At 33.8% G+C, this 21,695-nt stretch overlaps 1 protein-coding gene across 3 annotated transcripts in view; it reads left to right on the top strand.

The window, feature by feature from the left end:
• The window catches only part of LOC128994258 (proton-coupled amino acid transporter-like protein pathetic), a 60,771-nt gene that overhangs the window by 30,947 nt on the left and 8,129 nt on the right, over window positions 1-21,695 (top strand). For 2 of the 3 annotated variants that reach the window (XM_054418669.1, XM_054418670.1), the window contains exons 2-3: window positions 12,736-12,821; window positions 20,742-20,879. In XM_054418669.1, the coding sequence (XP_054274644.1) occupies window positions 12,736-12,821; window positions 20,742-20,879 (224 nt within the window). Of the gene's footprint in view, window positions 1-10,753; window positions 10,791-12,735; window positions 12,822-20,741; window positions 20,880-21,695 lie in introns of those variants that run through there. The other variant, XM_054418671.1, reaches the window with a different exon arrangement.

The following is a 21,695-nucleotide window of genomic DNA, read 5'->3' on the forward strand; positions in this document are numbered from 1 at the left end:
TCCTCCTAAAATAATGTGTAATTAAAGAAAGGATGAATATATTTTTTGATAAATTTCCTTTGGAAAGGGGGATTTAAAAACGCATGCCATATTCATTGAAGGGTGAAGTGGCAATTAAAAACACATTTAGCTAATCAAATTAAGGTTAGAACAGGGTAACAATATTATTCGAATAAATTGAGGAAGGGAAGAGATGCAAAAGTGGCCAACTGAAGATGGGAAATTCAAATCACAATTTAGGATTGCAATAAATGGTTTCACATTGTAGGTTGGAAGAAGTCAACAATGGTTTCCAAATTATTTCAAGTAGAGAAGAGGCACAACAATGCATTCCTGACCAGCTGATAAGGGGGAGGGGGTAACAATGTACTCTCACCAAGTTGTTGTGGAGGGGGAGGCAACAATGTATGACGATGTTTTGCAGAGTTGGCGGCGGCGTTCCTATTGTCGTTCAAGGACGAATTATTCGAGCGTGTCATTGGAACCGAGTCAAATTACCTCATGCAGCGGCCTGCATCAGCCAAATACAACGAGTTAGATTGATATGGAACCGAGAATAATTAGGACTAAGTGTTGATCTTCGTAGGTGTTTTAGGAGACGCCATGAATCTTTTGTAAAGTAGGTTGTTTACAATAGTTCAGGCAGTAGGAACTGTACAGGAAAATTTTAATCATTTTTAGGATATTCGTCGGTGTATTGGCCCTCAATTCTACTATTAGTTTACATGTGCAAAATATTTAAATTTTTGAAATTAATTATTTCTTGGTTTTATCCATCATAATATTTGAGTTAATTAGTACTATACTGTAAACTGTATCTAAAAAGTGAAAGTAAGTACAGTACTGTATATATATTGACGAATTATGTTCTAATTTTAGTTTAATTGTGAATGTTCTGAAATCAATTTTCACGAAGTATTCTTATATAGATTGATATAAAAATTCATCTCAATTTATACCTCAATTGTAGCGAATCCACCTCACTAACTATGTTGAATCACAAGTACTTTATCAATAACAAATATTTTACGAGTACAGAAATTACACTGTATAGCACACCGGCACACATAATTATAAAAGTAGCACAGATGTAAGAAATTACGTAACTTGATCCCCCGGAAGACAAACAGGCGTTATAAAGTGTGATGTTGATTTGACGGTAACGAGAGAAGAGTGGAAGAAAACAGAATGTAATGATTACGTGAAATTAGACACCTTTGAGTCCTGGCGCCGGGTAGATCTGCTTTATCGACGTGTCACGTGACGTAGTCGATACAATCTGCTACATCGACACTGATGATATTCTATGTAGTTCTCGGCGTTGCGGATAGGTTGCGTTGACGTTAATTTCATTGTTGAAATCGAAACGAATCATAGTTCACTACCGTATGTTGTTTAAATTTTAGTTAATTTCTCTCATAATGAGCACATTTTCTACGGCTAAAGAGATTTAATTGTTACATATATTTATATGGACAGTTTCTTCGTTTAATTTATGTTTTTAGATTTAGGTTGTACTTTGATTTGTCAGGTGGAAATTTTTGCCCGAATAAAATGATACATTGATTTCAGTGTTAAGCTTAGTATACATTTCGACTTCACGTAATTGGATACTTTGTTTAATAGTAGTACAGTAACTTAACTTTCCTAATTTGATACTTAACTTGTATCAAATTAAGCGTTGTACTCAACTTTGTTTTGAAAGAGTTTATATTTTATCCGACAACCCACTCACTCCAATGTCTGGTTTATTTCTGAACGATTCCCTTGTCACTTATCTTAAAGACTATTATAACTTTTCGTCATGAGTGCTGTTACGAATCAATGTTTGGGGAATAGTTAGAACAAGGAAGCGTTCATAAGCTGATTTACGCAAATTGTATTAAGAGTACGTATCCTTCCTGTTTCAAATCTATTCGGTTTAAAATTGAAATCTTCATGTTATACTATAAAGCAAAGATAAATGTATTGTTGCACAGTTTATCCCGTGCAATGCTTCTAAATTCTATCCATGGCATAAGGTATTTGATTGTTATCATATTACCACGATTGAAACAACGAGTTAATAACGAGTGAAACAATTCACTCTTTTTTCTGTGATTAGTAATTAAAACTATTGAACAAATTTGTAAGTACAATATACTTATGTGTAATTCTTTTGGTCCCCAGAATAGATTAGAATGTTTTATACCTGAGTAAAATTTTAAGATAGAATACTATGTAGTGATCGTAATGGGTGGTTGGTATTACTGTAGGACCATAACTTTTCAATTTGTTCTTGAACTATTCCAATAAATGTTTCTTGATTTAGCTTCATTTGAACTAATTTCATTGTTTTCAACAAATTTAAATAATCGCAATATCCGATATTTATATCGGTCCCGACTCAGCAATCAGCTCAGCAGCGCCTCCTGGAGTCGTAGACCAACCAGGTGGTGACCCAGACATCACGTGATCACCTAGTGAAAGTCACGTGATCAGCTCAGTACCCCCCTCCCTCCCCCCAACCAACTGTTACCTGTAATTATCGCTTGTTTTGGCGAACTTGGCTTTGCTCGACCACAGCACGTGTTTGCGGGCTACCCTTCTGTCCAATTGATGTGTTTACCATGTAATGATGTTTTAATACATTGATTGTTTACTGCTTTCAGTAAGCGGTGTTTTTAAAAGTGGGCCTTAGGGGGTTTTTGACTTATGAGGGTTTAAAAGAGCGTTTATGATAGTGACAAACAAGGCCAATTATACAAAAAGTTGTGCTCTAGTATAATTTGTTAAATCGAATTTACAAACTCGTTAATGTTTAGGGTAATCTTAAAAAATAAATTTTGTAATGTTAAATTGTTAGTCATTTTCAAAAAACTATCGAAGCTAACATAATCTAACCGCTGCACTGTAAAATAGTAGCGACCCTTATTTAAAAGATCTACAATAAGCTTTCGATCCAATATTTATGACGATGCAAATAACCCGTACTCTAGAAATGTAACTCGTATCAAGGTGTAGTAAGCCATGGCTCGGTAGTTAATTTCCATTGTACCCTTGTATCGATGTATCGAGTAATCTTCAGTGTAATCTTTGCTCAATAACAACTGATTTTTTCACTTTGTACTGTATTTTGTAATTTGTCTAGTGTACTGTGGTGGCTTGTTATAAACACATTTTACAACACAAGACTTTTGTTTTACTTAGTCTTTTAATTCATCTCACTTCTACTACCAGCTTAAATTAGATTCTTCCTAAATTAAAGTATACTACCTAATTGGCTACATGGTAGGGGTATATAAGTTGTGTAGTGAAATACATATTTTCTTGTGGTAGTGCCTGTCGCCAATCTCGTTTTTAGGGCTGGAAGCCCCTAATGAAAAAATTTAGTCAAAATCCTTCCGCTGGATTACGAGATATATTTTACAGTTACAGACAGAAAAACAGACAGACAGACAGATAGACAGACAAACAAACAGAAATAGCTTGTATATGATGACCTTTTTTTCATATTCATTACAAAGAAAACATTTAATAACAAAAACCATTTAATTATCTACAAGAAATAATTTATTTGTGAAATTGTTAGTTTTTTAGGTTACCTTGTTTATGGGATTTTTAGTTAAAAAAAACACAACTAATCTCTTTAGCTGTAAGTAACAATACAATTTTCACAAAAGCGTGAGTTTTCACCAGCGTTTTCAGACACCTTTTTGTGACTTTTATATCGGTGAGTCAATTTGATTAAATACCTATGAACTATTATAAGCCATATACTTTAATGTCATATTGTATGGTCGCCATTTCATCGAAAAGTATTAAAAGTATTAAAGTATGTCAAAATAGCGCGCAAGCACAATGAGTTGGTTGTATGCTATCATTTTATAACGAAACTAAATTAAATTGCGGTTAAATGTTCATTGTTCAACAAGTCAATTGTTCAACGATTCAATCAGCAGCTCGCGTTTTATTTCACTGTGCCTGTAGACTGCAAAACGCTAAAACTACTACATTGACGTTATGATATTGTCGACGAATATTGACGGCGCTTTCTAATCCTGCACTTCTGCGTCGTAAAGGAATAACTTCTTTTAATTCTTTTGCCTTTCTTCTCTTCTATCTTACATCTTCTTGTTACACTTCTTCGTCGTTCTTCATAAAATTATACTCGATGTCAAGCACTATAAAACCTATTTTAACACTTTTGAAAGTAGTGATACATTTGTATTACCCTCGAGGGACGAATTTTTAAAATATTACACCTCAACTTTTACATTTCTATCACATCTACATGAATAAATACGCATACGTGTAATTTAATCACGCTTTAAATGTAGTATAATAATGGACTAAATGTTGAGAGATCACAGCAATTCAAGTTATTGTCAGCTGATCAGCTGATTGAAGAAGCATTGTTGTCACTGAATGTTCAGTAGTTACCGGTCAGATACTCAGATTGTTGGCAAACCCTACATCTTACCTGACCGGCTCAACTCGATATTTCTTGGAAATCCCATCCAGGAAAACTCTCCAACAACCCGAGTACCTTTATGTCTGATGCTGCTTTACCTTGACCAAGTGTTCAATGTACACTTTCTATTTTAAGACCATTCTGAAAAGCTGAAGTTTAGTTCTCTGGTTTTTTTCTAATCCAAAAGTTGTTACGTTCATCCCTACCAGGGGAAATTCTGGACCCACGTGCAATATGTTGTCTTTGAAACATTAACTATCAAAGGTTTACGTTCGATCGCTACAAGACCGGAATATATGTTGTTCCCTTGCACAAATGTCATTAATGCCAAAGTAGTTAAAACACACAAGAAAAAGAGTATTTGAACATTTCACACGAAATGTCTTTTGTTGGCAGAAAAATTAGGAGGCTGAGTTTTTCTATTTCTTTAAATAGGATAAAAATGGAATTTTGTTTACTTTTTCCATCTTTTTTATCTTTTTACCATCTATGTTCTGTGGGTAAAAAACACACAAAACTAAGAGTATGTGAAAATATCACATGAAAGATTTTTTGTTTACAGAAAAATTAGGAGGCTGAGTTTTTGTATTTATTTAAATAAAATATAATTAAATGGATTTTTTTTTACTTTTGGAAGTATAATCCACTTTCCGCTAGAACTATGATATGGAAAGAGAGACCAAATATTATTACGTCCATAAAACTGTGTATTTAAGATATTCCCAAGGTGTTTAACAATGCTCACTCAATTTATAAAATTGGCCAAAACTAAAATTTAAGTATACAACAATAGTAGTTTACGCAACGATTGCGTAAAGATAGTGTAAACGACACGAGTAGAAAATTTATGGTACGAGCCTTGGCGAGTGCCTTAAAAACTTCTACGAGGGTCGTTAACACTATTTACGCGAGTTGCGTACAATACTTTACCTACGACGGTGTTTTAATTACTAAAAATCACTACTCATAACTTCTAAGGGAGGTTGTGTTTTTGTTTATATCCTCTAATTGCCATTGACAGTGATGCAAACGAAACATTGTATCAAATACTAATTGCACCAATCAACAATTAAATTGGCCTGAACAGCTGATTAGTTGAATTTCGAATCATTACAATTTTGCTTCTCCTCTCTCAATCCTTGAACCTCATTGGTCCGTTACCCGAACCGTTACCCGTGTTGTTCTGAGTAAAACTATGCTGTTATGAGATACTTTTCAATTCTAAAGAACTGTAATGAAACGGCTACTTTAAAAAACTGTCGTAGGTAAAAAGCATTTTGACTATTCCAGATAGATGTTTTGGAAACCATACAAAAGAATTAACTGTTGTCATTAACCCGAAATGTGTGTTTCTAACGATGAATCGTTGACCTTACGTAGGATTACATTTTAACAGCCATACTGCTTGCTATATAGATGGATTACACTAATCCTGTGGCTTACAGTGTTATGACTGTTGTTACATATAATGATATGAAATCTGTGTTAATATGTCATTGTTACTGCTATACCAAGTAGTAATTGTACATGGTGTATGATAGCCAAATAAGAATTAACTATTATATTACAAAATAATATTTTGCGACTGTAACATAAAATATACTCAACGCTTGGCTCGATATATATTGTAAAATAAACTAACCCCTCCCCCACCGATAAACCAATGCAGTAAATTAGATTCCAGGCATGTTTTCCACTGAACGTCCTCGGTAAAATCGGAAAGGAAACAGTAAGGAAACAATAAACGTAAGGAAGTAAAAAGGATGTCCAGTATGGACAACCGACTAATGATCTTGACCTGCCAGCTGATCTTGTAATTATTAGTTAAAAAGTCGACAAAGTGGGCTTCCTTGCACTGAATATAGAACGCAAAGTAGCTAATTGCAGCATTTACTTACTTTTGCCGCACTCATTTTACTTTTGCTGCACTCATTTTTTTCCACACTCCAGTATTCCAACCAAACTACAAAAAACAGTATGCTTTTGTTAGGCACGTAATACGTATATGCTTGAAAATAAGTTGGCAACACTTGTTAGGTACTACAACTATATACGATCAGCTGTTGCAGTGTTTCCCATTTCATTCAACGCTTTGATTTAACCTAACCTAAAACTTGTTATTTAGTGTTTGAAAGACTAATTATTTGTATGCTCTATAATAACTGTAGGAAAAGTATAATGTTTAATACGAGTGCAAATTGCCTTTGCTGCACTCGAGAAACTTTCCACACTCCCCTGCGGCTTGTGCGTAAGCATTTCTCTCGTGTGCAGCAAAGTGCTCCTTCGCACACTAGACACTAGTTACAAAAATAACTATATAATAAGTGTTTCATACTAACTTCATACTACTTGAGTTGATTTGATAGTGTACTAGTATCATTTACAAAAAGTTGCCTGTCAGTTTAGCTTTAATAATGATAATTAGTGTATGAGAATGAAAGTGGCATTTTACACTAACATATACAGTAGGCCTACTTTGACGGTTCGAGAGGGACGTGTTCTATTCTGGGATTTTCCAATACAATTTAGACTTTTAGACCGCTTTCCCTAAAACCTGTTGATGATTCTTCACAAAATACCACTGGTACAGACAATGCAACAAAACAATCATCTATCTTCATTAACTCAAAGACCAAGCCTGACTTTAACTTGTACTGTACTAAACGAGATATGATTTTATCCATGCTATACACTAATGTAATGTACAAATATTTACCATACACATATCAAGGTCATGCTTGGAATGCTAGTTATCACACGACGAATGTGTCAATCATAACAGAGGTAATTGATCTCAGATTCCCTCACGTATTATTCCAAGGCTTAGTTTATTTAATTCGTTTACTTGTGTGTCAGCTTTTAGTTACTTCTATGCATAACATGGTTTTTTAAGTGACAACAAATTATTTTAATGTACCTAGACATGAAAGTTACATAGCCTAAAGTAATATCGTGTAAAAAATATGTTGAATTAATGTTTGCACTGAAGTTTTGTGTGAAGTCGCGAAACTCAAACAATGATACTGAAGCCTATTACATTGCTAAGTTTTAGCAGTTCATTATTGAGTTTTCTCATGAATTAGTAAATTGGACTAATTTTTATTTTAAGACACTAGGATAATTTTTACGCGACAAAGTGTTCTCACACGATTTGAAAAGGTTTCAGATGACAGAGCTTGCTGTAAAAAATTGTAAAAACCATTATAGTTCAAACTATTTGTTACCGGTAACTATCGTTTAGTAATTTAGTGAAACAAAAGTGAGAATAACAAACGTACTTTTATCACGATCTTGTTTCATACCACTTGTCATTCAAGGTTTCAAGCCGTCTAAATGTCAAAGAGGTGTCAAATCATTGGCAAGTTTTACTGTGCAAAGTATGGATTTGTAAGTGGTTTATGTTCAAATGGGATTAATCATCAATCACTGTTGCCTTGTGATGATTTCGGCATTAGAATAACCTACAACTTTACGCAGAGTTTGATCTTGTATAGATATACTCTCACTTTATTCACTCATAACTAACATAGAAAATGATAATTCCAATTAAACCATGTATACAGTATACATTAATGTATTCCTGTATGCTAATCACTGCCTTATCGACATCGCAATAAGTTTCGGACTCAACTGCTGTCCAGCTCAAATTGGCTAGTATACCTTGAGATTTCCCTCCTGCCGGTTCATTTACATCTGGTAAGTACAGCTACCTGGTGCATTCAATTCTACAATTAATTAATGTTATTTTAAAAGAGCTTACAACTCGTTCAGCTCAGCGTTTCCCGCGTTATGTTACTGTAATGCTCTAAACAAAAGTTCCATTCACAAAATCATAGTAACTGAAAAAAAGCTCTGGAGGAAGCTAAACAGAGTGTTAACTTCTAATAATAAAGAATAAACTGTTGTAAATATTACTTTCGAAAAGTTTTTGAATAAAGTTAAGTTGTTAAAATTAAGTGTGCCGCGGCTGCTCTGTGGCCGCGGATTACTAGCCTACCACCAAAGATACTACACTAAAGATGATAAGTTCAGCAAGCACATTGGTTCAAACGAACATAGTAAGCTACCACTTTACTTAACTATGTTGATTGAATACATAATTTGAACAATCACTTGCGATTTCCTTATGGTTCAATTCTAAACTAACTCACCAAATCATCACGAAACTCAAATTAAAACCGTATGACAAAACATCACATACTTGTACTAACATAACCTAAACACTGAAGACATAACCTATGACTGAGGAAGTTGTTCATCAGCAAATACCAATTAACAATCTACAGGTTTATCACTTCCAGCAATTATAGATCCGCAGTCTAGTCTCGGACACTCGGACTCCACGGTACGCCTGGACGGCCACCCTAGCCTTGGGATGTCCTCCCTCTAGGCCAGTCGCCCGTGAACTCCGCGCTTCCTAGCCGCTCCGGGAGCCGCATACCAACGACCGGCGGCGGCGAGGTCCACGATGTGCGATAGCTCCGAGGGAACTAACCCTGAAGGATTGTCTAGAAGAATATTTCTTTCAAGTTACCCGACAAGGTTTTGTCATTCATTCACGTTTATGTGTAGACGAGTTTTGAAAATCTAAACAATCAATCACTCTTTATATCTAAACAATGTATTACATTTGATAGGCTATTTTATTTGAAAACATATAAAGAAGTCTCGAGTTTTTTTGTGTTTACAACACACATGGAAGATGTATAAACCTTATAAATCATTTGTATACAATTTCAATTTTTTATACATTTTTTTTATTTAGTATTTCTGTCAGATACATGTAGAGTGGTGGACATTCACGAATGTATTACTCAATGTTATTATAGCTGTTTCAAAAGTAATATGACTGGAACGATTTATATGTAAACTTGTCAATTTTTCTCTAGTATTACATCAATGGAGGAAAAGACACACTGTTAAATGTAGACTCAAATATCGCAAAAATGGCTTGAGAACTTACAATAGAATGAAAAGGCCACTTGCAGTATCCAAAGCAAATGGTTACTTGTAATGAAATCCTTAAAACAAGTATCGTAAAGATTTTACCAGTTTTTATCCACTTACTCGACTAACTTTGTAAAATAAAGATTTTTCTATAAATATTGTATTTTTCACGACCTTAAAAATGTAATATCGGCCCACCGTAAAGTGCCTCTACAACATAATCATCGTGGAAATTTCCTTTGAATCGCTAAAGATGTCACAACTAGAATGAACATTAAAAATTCAAATTTCGCAGATATTCAAGGTTTAAATGTCATAATCAAGGATGGTATTTGCATACTATATTTTGCGAGAACTCAATGGCCTTATAAGATAATGTCGTTTAGCGTATGTTTTTTTATACCTTTAAAAAATAGGTCTTATGTTTTCCCATACGATTTCGTACATTCGTCTCTTTGTCTTGTCTCTAACTTACAAGAAGCAATATTACTATGGGAGATAATTCTTTTCTCAATCTTGAAGTAAAACATTTAAAAAGTAGTGCATATTTCATTCACATTATTGTATTTGTTTCGCAATGAAGTCAATAATTATATTGTGAAAATAAAGCTTTTAATATTAGCTACCTTAACCGTGCAAAATTTGAAGTTCCAAACAAGGTCAACAAGTTTATTAAACGAATAATTTAGCTTGAGTTAGATAAATCAGAAAGTGTCAATGTTCGATTAAAACAAATTAAAACCAGCAAACTAATTTAGATTTAACAGATTAGGTTGACAAATAACGAAATTGACCTACAATGTCAAACAATATTCTTACACAACTTGTAAAACCAGTGTTAAACTAATAACCTTAACTATTATTTTAATACGTAGTATAGTAATACCATGCAATTTAAACATGTACTGTAGGCCTACCGGTAATGTACGATTAGTTTCTCAATTTTTGTACTATTGAGGTTTTCATTTATTTTTTAACGGAAAAACATAGTTACGTTGTACAGTAATTAACTTATAAATATTTCTTTCTGTATTATACCAAATGTAATCCCTACTTTATATTTCTGTGTCCCATATCGTTCTATCCCGACACTTATTATTCATAACATAAACAACGACATTTCAGTATTCATTTTGTCCCAGTTCGAGTTTATAATTTTTCCAAACTATCTTGTTCTTTTCCGTCGCCCATTTAGTATGATTGCCTGGTTTAATAGACCGGTATAGCGGCCGATGAGTGAGTTAGTGAGTGAGAGAATGAGTTAAGTTTCGCCAACAGGTGATGCTAAGTGAACGGTAAGGTGGAGGGGAGTTACCTCCACAACACAAACACAAACTCTTTAACTCAGTCTTTCCCGAGCAACGCCGTCGATATGAGGCATTTTTGGCTTGTAAGTTTGTAAAACTATATACGACAAGTATAAGGTAGAAATTCAGTAGCTGCCACTAAATTTAAGCGCAAATTGGGTCATGTTAGGTTAGGGTATTTTTTAAATTGATATCTTGGAAAAATTATAAAATATATATTTTTTGAAATCATGGAAATAAATAATTATTCTAACCTTGCCTAGGGCAACTAACTAGTTTTACAAAACTACAATTGATTACATAGTATAATTAATTACATGTAGGGCATTGGTTTTATTGTGTTGTTTGTTTAGTTGTCTTTGTGAAAAACTGTGTACAGTCCATGTTATCACCTTGCTTTATACAATATAGCTGGTCATATTATCCATGTTGTCACATTTATCAATATGACTAATAAATTGAGATTACATTAAATACCTAAAGGACGGACTTTAAATTATTGTTGAATTAAGCATACAAGTATACTATGAACCTAAGATTGGAAGTTCACGTTTTCTTAAACATGTTAAATATATTTAAAACGTCAATGATACTATGATAAAATTTAATTGAAGCATGGTATTAACAAGGATATTTTCAGAAGGTCTACTTTATGACGAACTCGATCGTCAAAACGATCATACGCTGTGCTCCAATCAAAATGTTTTTGTTTTTTTTTTTTTTTAGAATATAGTGTAACAGCTTTAGTTGAATTTAAGTGTAATAAATTTAAATGATTTGCAGTTTAAGTTGTTTTTGATGTAAATCGTATTGAGATAAGTTCCAGTTTTAGCGAGTAATACAATAATTCTGTGTTAAGCAACAATGAACAACGCCTCCTTGATTGTTAATTACCGTGACAATTAATTATTGTTTACAACTGACAGTCAAAGTACTCCGACACGAGTTTTTGCTGCAAACTATTTATGTTGTATAAAATCAATTGAAATTTGAAGTACATGCCAACACGCTAAACGATACGAATTCTAATTTTGTAAATTTTGTTAACTCAGTATTTAATTCCTTTGATTTTAGTTGTATCATAGTTCTACAATCTAACAAATAATAGTTAATAGATTCATTATAAAATGTATTTAACAATCGTTTGCATTAGTCCAGGTTGATCCTTTTCCCCCCTTTTCTTGACTTACCAATATAGTATAGTTTGGAAATTTTCCCATATACATACTGGATAAAGATAGGGGCCTTTCTTGTTTTTCTATAGTTTATGCCATTGGTGTATTGTTTTGCTAAGAGGTTTATCAGATATATTTTCAGCTACTACACATTATTGGGTTACAATAATTAACCAACAATGCAGGTCCTGCATTATTCTAGGTTGTTAAAATTGATAGTACATTTTACATAAGTGAGAAATTCCTTTGGAACAATAAGATTGTTGTAATTGTAGCGTACAGTTATCAGAACCTCTGGTCATAGTCGATGTTGAGAAGATTAATCGACGAAATGTGGACGTCTTAGAGTGGTTAAGTCAAATCAAATCAATCAAACACGTTAAAATTAGTTTAAATAAAAGATCTACTTACAATAATTTGTGCTTAAACCATTTTAAGGGGAGTCTGTGCAAATAGTTGACAATTAATGGAATCAAGGTCACAACACGTATCGAACTTTTTTGCTGTTGTGATAAAACTAAAACAGTACAACCATTTTTTTTAATTTTACCTCACGCAAATAGCTGTTTTTACTATAACAAACTAACCCCGCTTTCTTATTCAATATTAGTTGCTATTCTGTGCAATTGAAGTAAATGAATGCGCAAAATTTTGGACGTCCACGGGGTGTAGCCCGTGGTTATTTTAAGGACATGAATAAACCTACGTTTGCCGGGTTCATGACCTATCTTTGTGCAAACTTTCGGTGCAGTCGGTTTTGTGGTTTCTATATTTACCCTGAACAAACTTACAGATAGACACACACACAGACGCAAACTATCTCTCATAATATTGATTGTTGTTGTTGTTTCAGGGGAAGACGATACGCCCCACAATCACAGAGTATGACCCCAAGAAGAGAACAGTTCGCACAGAGCTGGGGGACCTGGTGCTGGTCAAGTAAGTTTCATCGTTAACATCTCGTCTTTAACTACAATATTATTACCAGGAGCCAACCAGTTTATCGATAAAAAAGTTGTTTTTCGATCTCCTGGTTTTTTATCAGCAGGTTGTAATTGTTTTGATTAGTTTGATTTTTAACGACTGTTCTGGTGGCAACGGCTTTTTTTATACCAATACTAGCTTTTGTACCCGTGCTTTGCAACGGGAAGAGGACCTGAAATAGAAACATTTTGATCTTAAAATCTGTTGAATAAAATATACACATCCGCCAACGCTTTTACAAACAAAATTCAACCCTAATGGCCTTTGTGCTCAATGTGGAAAGGGACCAGGTTTCTGCACTGTATGTAACAACAGACCTAATTAGAGTTTTGAATACCTTCATCTTTGTCTTGGGGGTCATCAGATTGGATTTGAGGTTAGCGTAATGGGAGGGCTGGAACTGCACTCACGGTCAGTCCCTGGTCCTAATCCAACTACGGAACTGCACTCACGGTCACTTTGAGCCTTTCTGGAGGTACTGGAACTGCACTCACGGTCAGTTTTTAATTAGCCTATATCACATTTTGCAACACCATGATTGAATTGATTAAAACTTATTAAATTAGTTGAAATATATTGAAAAGTTTTGATTAAATTAATCTAAACGTCAAAAAATAAACTTACTACTGACATTGAAAAAAATATACATATATATGTGCACAGAAAATTATAGCATAGTATTACCAAAGATTACATAGCATATGTAATCTTTGGTATTACCGATAACATGATAGGCTATATTCTTATTATAACGAAACTTCTTTTGTAAAGGTTAGGTTAGGTTAGGTTAGGTTAGGTTATTTATTGTTGTATTTATTGGGACAGACACTAAAACGTGTATTAAATAAAGTATTGGATAAAGTAAGACAGAGGACGGAATAAACAGATGACTAAGGGGCTAGCGAAGCGTTCAGCCGTGAAAGACCGATTTTTGACCGTGAGTGCAGTTCCATATGGCTTAAGGTGCATTGTCCCTGAAGCGACTCTTGCGATAGTAGCTGAGCGATAGTAGCTCAGCGATAGTAGCTGAGCACTGGTTAGCGTTGTTTCAAATGGGACCATTGTCCTTGACGCGACTGCGACTGGAGCGGCTAGCGGCTGAACACAGCGACTGTAGCGGGTCTGCTCTGAGGGCAGTCAGAGTCGCAGTCGCTGAGCGATTCGTGTTGTGTGTAGACTTGTTTTGCTCGTAATGTCTTCAAAGAAAACAAACAAAACTGTTTTTTACCCCTAAGAAGATATCAGATATGTACGTAATATTAAATCGCTACTATTATAAATCATAAATGAAAATACTTTTTAAAAATGCAACGTTTTTAAGCGCACTATAAAGTAAAAAATAATTTATAAATATGTGGGGAGAATAAATACTTGTAAGATTAAAAAAAAACGTGGGCACATGCTGATTTACAATTATCTTTACCTATTGAACTATTATTATCTATTGCATGCACCCCACGTTTTTAGTTTTAAATATTTTAAGTATTTCCTTCCACATATTTATAAATTATTTTTTACTTTTTAGTGCGTTTAAAAACGTGGCATTTAAAAAAAAGATTTTTATTTATAATTTATTTTCTACTTTTTAGCCTTTAATGTGTAAATATGTTAAATCTATTTTATATGGCCTGTTAATACATACCAAACCCTTATTATCTGAAGTGATATGTTTTATATTTCCTTTGAACTGCTTATTTTATATTTAGAATCTCTCGGGAGCAGAACCTGTACCTCTACCCAAGCTTTTCGAACTGTCGAATTTAAGTATTTACGGCTGACTTCAAAATGTAAACATGGAAAATTTGGAAGCCCATGGGGCTTAGCCCAAGGAAAATATGAAAATTAAATGTTATAGTATTACATTGTCATCCATTTGTGAGCTGTGTTCTCTAGTTTCATTTCTCTAGCTCGTCGGGAAGTTAGTTTAAAATTTATTGCAAAGTTTGTAGCGGACAAAAAAGCGAGCTAGTAAAAACGTTTTAAAATTAGGAGGTGTCATGGCACTCATAGCACCAATTAACTCGAAAGTCAGCAAACTAATATACAGAATCGCTCTAGAACAATCGCTTCAGGGACAATGACATGGTTAGCTACTATCGCTGAGCTACTATCGCTGAGCTACTATCGCTCAGCTACTATCGCAAGAGTCGCTTCAGGGACAATGCACCTTTAGGCGGGCTACCCTTCCAACCCTTGTAAATTCCTTTGACCGTGAGTGCAGTTCGTTGTCAGCCAGCGTAATATGCTCTGTTACCAGCCATGATTCAGTTTGTGATTTTTTGTGCAACAGTGTTTTTGCTATTCAGCTCTGCCCCAAAGTAAACAAACCTATCCACACTCTTATCACATTTGTTTTATATCTTTAGTACATATTATTTAATTTACAAATGAAATTGAGTGTTTAAGATGGCAGACAAAACTAATTATTATCAAAACATCGGAGGACAAAAAAATTAATAGTAATAGGCATTAGGTATATGTTTCATTGCATCTATTATTTTTCTCAAAAAAAATTCAACGAACAACATAATATAGAAACCAGTTCTTTTATTTAGTTCCATAGTCTACTGCCTTTACATTTTCACACTTACCATTAAGTAAACATAATAACAAATATTTCATTGATTTTAGAAACAAAAGAACACCGTGTACAGCTAAGTTTTATGATATTTTCCTTAGTTTGATTTAATCAGTGGTGTAGAAAAACACAACTACTAAATTTACCTAAATATAAAAAAATCTATGTGAAGTGCAAGTTGTTTATCCAACACATTTTAAGCAGTTCGAATTTATAAAAAAAATCCTCCAAATTCATACAAACCATCTATACACTGTAATTTGCATACTGTTTCCATGAAAACATACCAATAACATTATTTTCATAACTTAAGACGCTTTAAAAAATCCAAAGCAGAGCCGGAGTTGATACAGCAACGGTTATAGAATCTTTTTTTTATAATCATTGACATAGTTTTAGAATAAATAATCCATGATAAAACTTAATATTAAAATATACCTCATACATAGTTATGGAAAATATTATATTTAATTTCTTTGTATCAGCTGTCTGAAATTGTGAAATATGCAATTTAGCAGTTCTTCTTGTTTAAATTGAAATGTCAAAGCAAATGTAAACAAACATTATAGTGTTCTCATCGCATCCATGGAGACAAATCAATATTTACTTTTAAAATCCTCACCTCAGAAGTTTTAAAGCCAAAGGGGCAAAGCCCATGGTCAGTATCAAAGTGTGAATAGTCCTATAATGGTCCTTGGTATGGTAGCTATATTATTGTAAAATTTAAGCCCAGTCGGTTCAGTAGTTTTTGAGCCTATTAGTAATACACATACAGACAGACACCATTAGATTTTTATATAATAGTATAGAAGTATAGATATCACGAATGTATTCGTGCAATATATTATTTGAATATGTTTAAAATTCTGTTTTTAGAATTTGACATATTATAAATCAAAATGTTACGGGAACGGGATCTCAATCCACAATGCTGTACTCTCAGAGCACAGAAAATGCTCAGAGCTACGAATTAATTTAGGCTACCCGCGATTTCACAGCGAGTTCATCCTTGACTCCTATAGTTTCGGTCCCCCGCCGTGACAACTAACAGCTGATTGTTATCAACAATTACATCATCAACAGCTGATTCTGTACAGTATGTGGGACAGCTAGCAGGGCTGTAGTGCTGTAGTGTTTTGCTATACAGGTTCGAGCTATGTATATCTCGGACTGGTCGTCCTTCGCTTTCGCACTTCCCAGGTTCTTGCTGATGATAAAACGCCGTTATAGGCTCCCTGCCAATGTATTACGTTTACGATGTTTTCATGCCTTGTTGCCTTCTGTTGGATGAAGCTGTAAGAATTACGTCAAAGTTATTGTGAATAATTGTTATGCAAAGTTGCGTAATGGAGTTAGACCAACAATGGTAAGATTACCTTGGAATACCAACACCAAGGCTAGTCAAAATAAAATCCCACACTATTTATACATTTTAAGAGAATCTCAGCCTTGTCTACGGAAGTAAAAAACTCTCATTCTAAAAGAAGAAAAGGGGTTTAGGTTTCCGATATCTAAAAAATGTGACGAAAGAAACAAAAAGAAGATTATTGAAATTTCAAAGTTTTGTATTGTATCTTCTTCTTCTCACTAGATTTTCTTTCTTCGCAAATACTTTGTAGGGGGTTGATAATGAATACCATTAAACCAATATTTTATATAGCCTAGAATGATTTGCCATAAGAATTAACAGGATTTGAGACTTTGTGCTAGATGAAATTATTGAAAACATCAAAATACATAAAATAAGCAACGTCAAAAGCTATGTGCAGTAGGTACTACCATATTTTGTATTTTGTTGTTAGACGTAAAAGGAGCAATACATTACATTACATTTCCAGTGTGAGTAAAAATCATTAGATTTTGTAAGATTATCATGTAATGCAAATATAAGATACAATTCATGATCAGCTACCGGTACGCAGTAGAACCTATAGTATGACAACCACAACTCAAATCCGACCTACATTTCAATATTTCAACTGACAAGGTTTCCTTTTAAGGCGCTACTTCACCACTTTCTTGACACCCAATATTCGCACATAGAGTTCAACTCTTTTGACAACGTTTCATTATAAATATTAAGAATCATTTGCCAATATGCAGCTTTCTCTACATAATTTCGCACCATGACTAGCAGAGCATCTAGCGGCGATCAGATGAAACAGCCGCCGGCACTGGACATGTGATTGAGAAGGTCATGGCATCAGAAGGCGGGAACAGCTGACATTGTTGTCGAGATTGGAAATGCCATAATGCTATTGTTGAGTTGCAACACTGTATCCGTTTCTACTTTAACCAGATGGTTTATTGATTGGGAGTGAATTAACTGGTGTTGATTTTTTTGGGACTTAAAATTAGTGGGCGTTATAGATTATTTGTCATTTGGGGGTGCACAGTGCCTGATTGAATGGGTGATGAAGATCATTTTAATCTGGGAATGAGGGAACTTAAGCTTTTTCAAATAAAAAAATTAATAAAAATAAAATACCAGTATAGCAGGCATCAGTTATATTGTAGAAAACTAATGGAAACAGGAATATGGATGCCTCAGAGATTACTGAGGTGGTATACACAAGACAACAAGACACAAGTGTTCAAGAACATGCTCAAAATTTATGTATACCTAATTTTTTTACTTTTCCTAATTTTTAATGTTAGTTTTATTTTTTATTTTAATTCAATGCTTTTTTTCATTTTGAGGTCCCTAGAGGCCAAAAACACCATCCATTCAAATTCACATATATGTGTGTCCGTTAGTGCGATAACTCAAGCAAAAATGATCCGATTTTGATGAAATTTGGTACAAACGTGTAAACCTACGTTTATTCGAACGAGTTAGCGATCCAGCATAATCGGACCATGGGAACGGAGGTTTATGGAGGGTTTTATGGGGTAAAAATGAGGTTTTCCCATTTTTGACCCTAAAAACAAAATTTTATCAATTTCTTTCCAAACCATTTTGTAGAGCTTAAAAACAAATAATTTAGTATATTGAAGCGTTGTTATGCGCCTAATGGTTACGGAGAAAATTCTAAAAAATTGTAAATTTTAAATTCTCATGTTATTCTTATGGAGAATAAGTAAACTGTTGTAGTTTGCTTGTTTATGAACATATTTTGATCAAATTTGGAAAATGTTTTTATTTCTTACTAACTATTAACATTTTACAAAAAAAACTGTTTTACCCTCCCTGATGCAGCAAACCTAAGTACTTGTTAAACTAATTCTATTTAAATCGGGAATAAATGTTATATTTTTAAGTAGACATTTCAGTGTAAATCCAATCAGTCAAATGGAAATTCGCTTAGTCTGCAGGTTTGCTGTGGCGGGGGTATTTATTTAGAGTTAGTTTTATTTTTTATTTTAATTCAATGCTTTCTACGTATAGCTTTTTTCATATTATCAGAGTGAAATGTCATAATACTAGCAGGTACCCACTATATTAGGTAATGTATACTGTAATTTGTGGTGAACTAACTTACCCATTATCCTACCAACATTATAAATATACAGCAATTTTTTGGGTTTTAGCGAATTTCCCATATAGGGAATAAGCTATTACCGTAGTACTCATGGTAAGACCTGGACCCGGGACCGATTTAATTTTTCATGTTGAGGTCCCTAGAGGCCAAAAACACCTTCCGTTCAAATTCATATACATATGTGTGTCCATTAGTGCGATAACTCAAGCAAAAATGATCCGATTTTGATGAAATTTGGTACAAACGTGTAAACCTACGTTTATTCGAACGAGTTAGCGATCCAGCATAATCGGACCATGGGAACGGGGGTTTATGGAGGGTTTCATGGGGTAAAAATGAGGTTTTCCCATTTTTGACTTAAAAAACAAAAGATTTTGCAATTTCTTTTTCAACAGTTTTGTAGAGCTTAAAAAAGAAATAATTTGGTATATTGAAGCGCTGTTGTATGCCTAACGGTCACGGAGAAAATTCAAAAATAGTGTTAGTTAAAATTCCCATGTTATTTTTATGGAGAAAATGAAAATTGTTGTAGTTTACTTGTTTATGGATATATATTGATAAAATTTGGCAAATTTATTTATTTCATCCTATACTATTGACGTATGGTCAAAAAACACTTTTAATCTTCCCCGTAGCAGCAAACCTAAGCACTTGTTAAATATCTAATGTTATTTAAATAGGGAATAAATACGTCTTATTTATGGAAATATTTTAGTAAAAATGTAATCAGACAAGTTGAAGTTTGCTTAGTCTGCAGGTTTGCTGCGGCGGGGGTATTGGAATATAGCGAATATAACACAAACAATTATATTCAAGTGTCTAATTAATAAAAGACTGTATCAAACTGTATACTAATGTATGCATGCTGCTCATGGTGTAAACATAGTACATGAAATTAGTACCGGTATAAAGAGGTCTTTGTAACTTAGATTTTCAATTTTAATGGGATATGTACAAGTGCCAACTGTCTTTGACATAACAAAAATGACTCAAGAATCAGATAACATAAAAAAATAATATTTTAATCTTCAGTCAACATCTACATATTTTTTTAAACAAACTGGAGTAGACAGCTTGAGGAAAAGATGTGGACCCAGATTTGACCTTGGCAATGATGTTTGACCTTCACCTTGCCAATACATCATTGTTGTACAACTTTGTTCTGCTTCTTCTCCTTTCCTCTCCTTTCAATCCCTGAAATTGCTCCCTCGACACTTCTTACAGCTTCTTCATAGTTTATTGGCAAATAGAAAAACCATTGGTGGACCTTGTGTATTGGCATACACCTTGACCTTGTGTATGCTAAGATACATTGTACATACTAAATATGTATCTCTTCATTATGTGAAGTATGTAGTTAAAATATTTACTTTGTGACTGTTAAAAGAAGGATTGATTTTTCACATAGATGACTCAAGCCTTATATATCCTGTGTTTTAAAAATGTACCAAAAGAAAATACAAAGAGTAAAATTACGTTAAGACTCATTAAATTACTGCATATGGAAATCGAGCACTGGACAGAATTATTCTTCATAGTAATCAAATATTTTCTATTGTCGTCTTTCCTTTGACAAAAGTTTTAAAATGTAGATAGACATATTCCATTCTAGCATAGAGGCATATGTAAATCATGAGATGATACAGTAAAAGAATAAACTGATATTATTAAATATCCGTACCAGGACCCAAACCCAACAATTGCTGCCATGGTTTCACAGTCCGCACCAGTGCATTATATGAGTGGAGAAAGAATAGTTTTTTTATTAAAATATTTACAATGCAAGATACGGTATTTAAGTTATTTGTTTTTCAGGTACAAATGTGCCTCCAACCATGTGCCGGTGACTATGACCAACGGCTCTACCCTGCCCTTGGTGGACACCACTAGCAAGGATGCTGAGGCGGGGGGATACAACCCCTTCGAACACCGACGCGTCACTCACCCCACCACGTATGTATCATCTACATTGTCGGGATGGTAGACAATAATAGATTATGGGTATTTTAAGATAATATCTATATGATAAACATGAGTATGGAGCATAGACTACTTCAGTATCACAATAATGTCCATACACCACAAGTTTGATTGTAAATGTATTTGGTAATGGTTATGACTAATCTCTTGAACACAACAGCTTGGTTAATTACCTTATCACTTATACATTGATGTTTATTGAATATGTTTAAGCTAAAAAATAATGCAGCGTGAGGGTAGAATGGAATGAGATGATCTGTTTAGCTTTATTACTGACTAATACCAGCTGTTTCTTTAGCAAAGGCCATTTATTAATGGTCCAAAAATCAAGCACGGCTGGGCTCAGTTTCAAACTACAATATTTCAACCTACTGCGTTTTTTCTTTTTTTTTCAAGAATCGGTGATCTGATAATACGTTACCACTGCCCTATAACCTGGAACACCAAGCTTTTGGTTGTGATATTTTTATTGTAATCAAGTTCAAGTTCACCTAGAAATCTCATGAAGTTTGGTGTTACAGGTGTTACACTCATTCTTGATTTTTTTGACAACACCTGTTTATAGCAAGTTTCCTTCTATTTTTTTAAATGCAATAAGGGTTCTAAGGATTTATATTTTTAGTTATTGCTACTTTACAAAATCTCCGATACAGCATAGTGTTGTGGCTTTATTAATTTTGTCTAGTCTTTGTATCTTAATGTGGTAATTTTATCTGTTTCATAATAACTCTCAGCCTGATAGAACAAATAAAACTGTTTTGAGAATACATAGTGAGTGTGAGAGGGAAG

The sequence above is a fragment of the Macrosteles quadrilineatus genome, unplaced genomic scaffold, assembly GCF_028750875.1.
Source record: "Macrosteles quadrilineatus isolate MER2022 unplaced genomic scaffold, UCM_ALF_1.0 Scaffold_5__1_contigs__length_97177068, whole genome shotgun sequence".
In the NCBI taxonomy this organism is placed as follows: Eukaryota; Metazoa; Arthropoda; class Insecta; order Hemiptera; family Cicadellidae; genus Macrosteles; species Macrosteles quadrilineatus.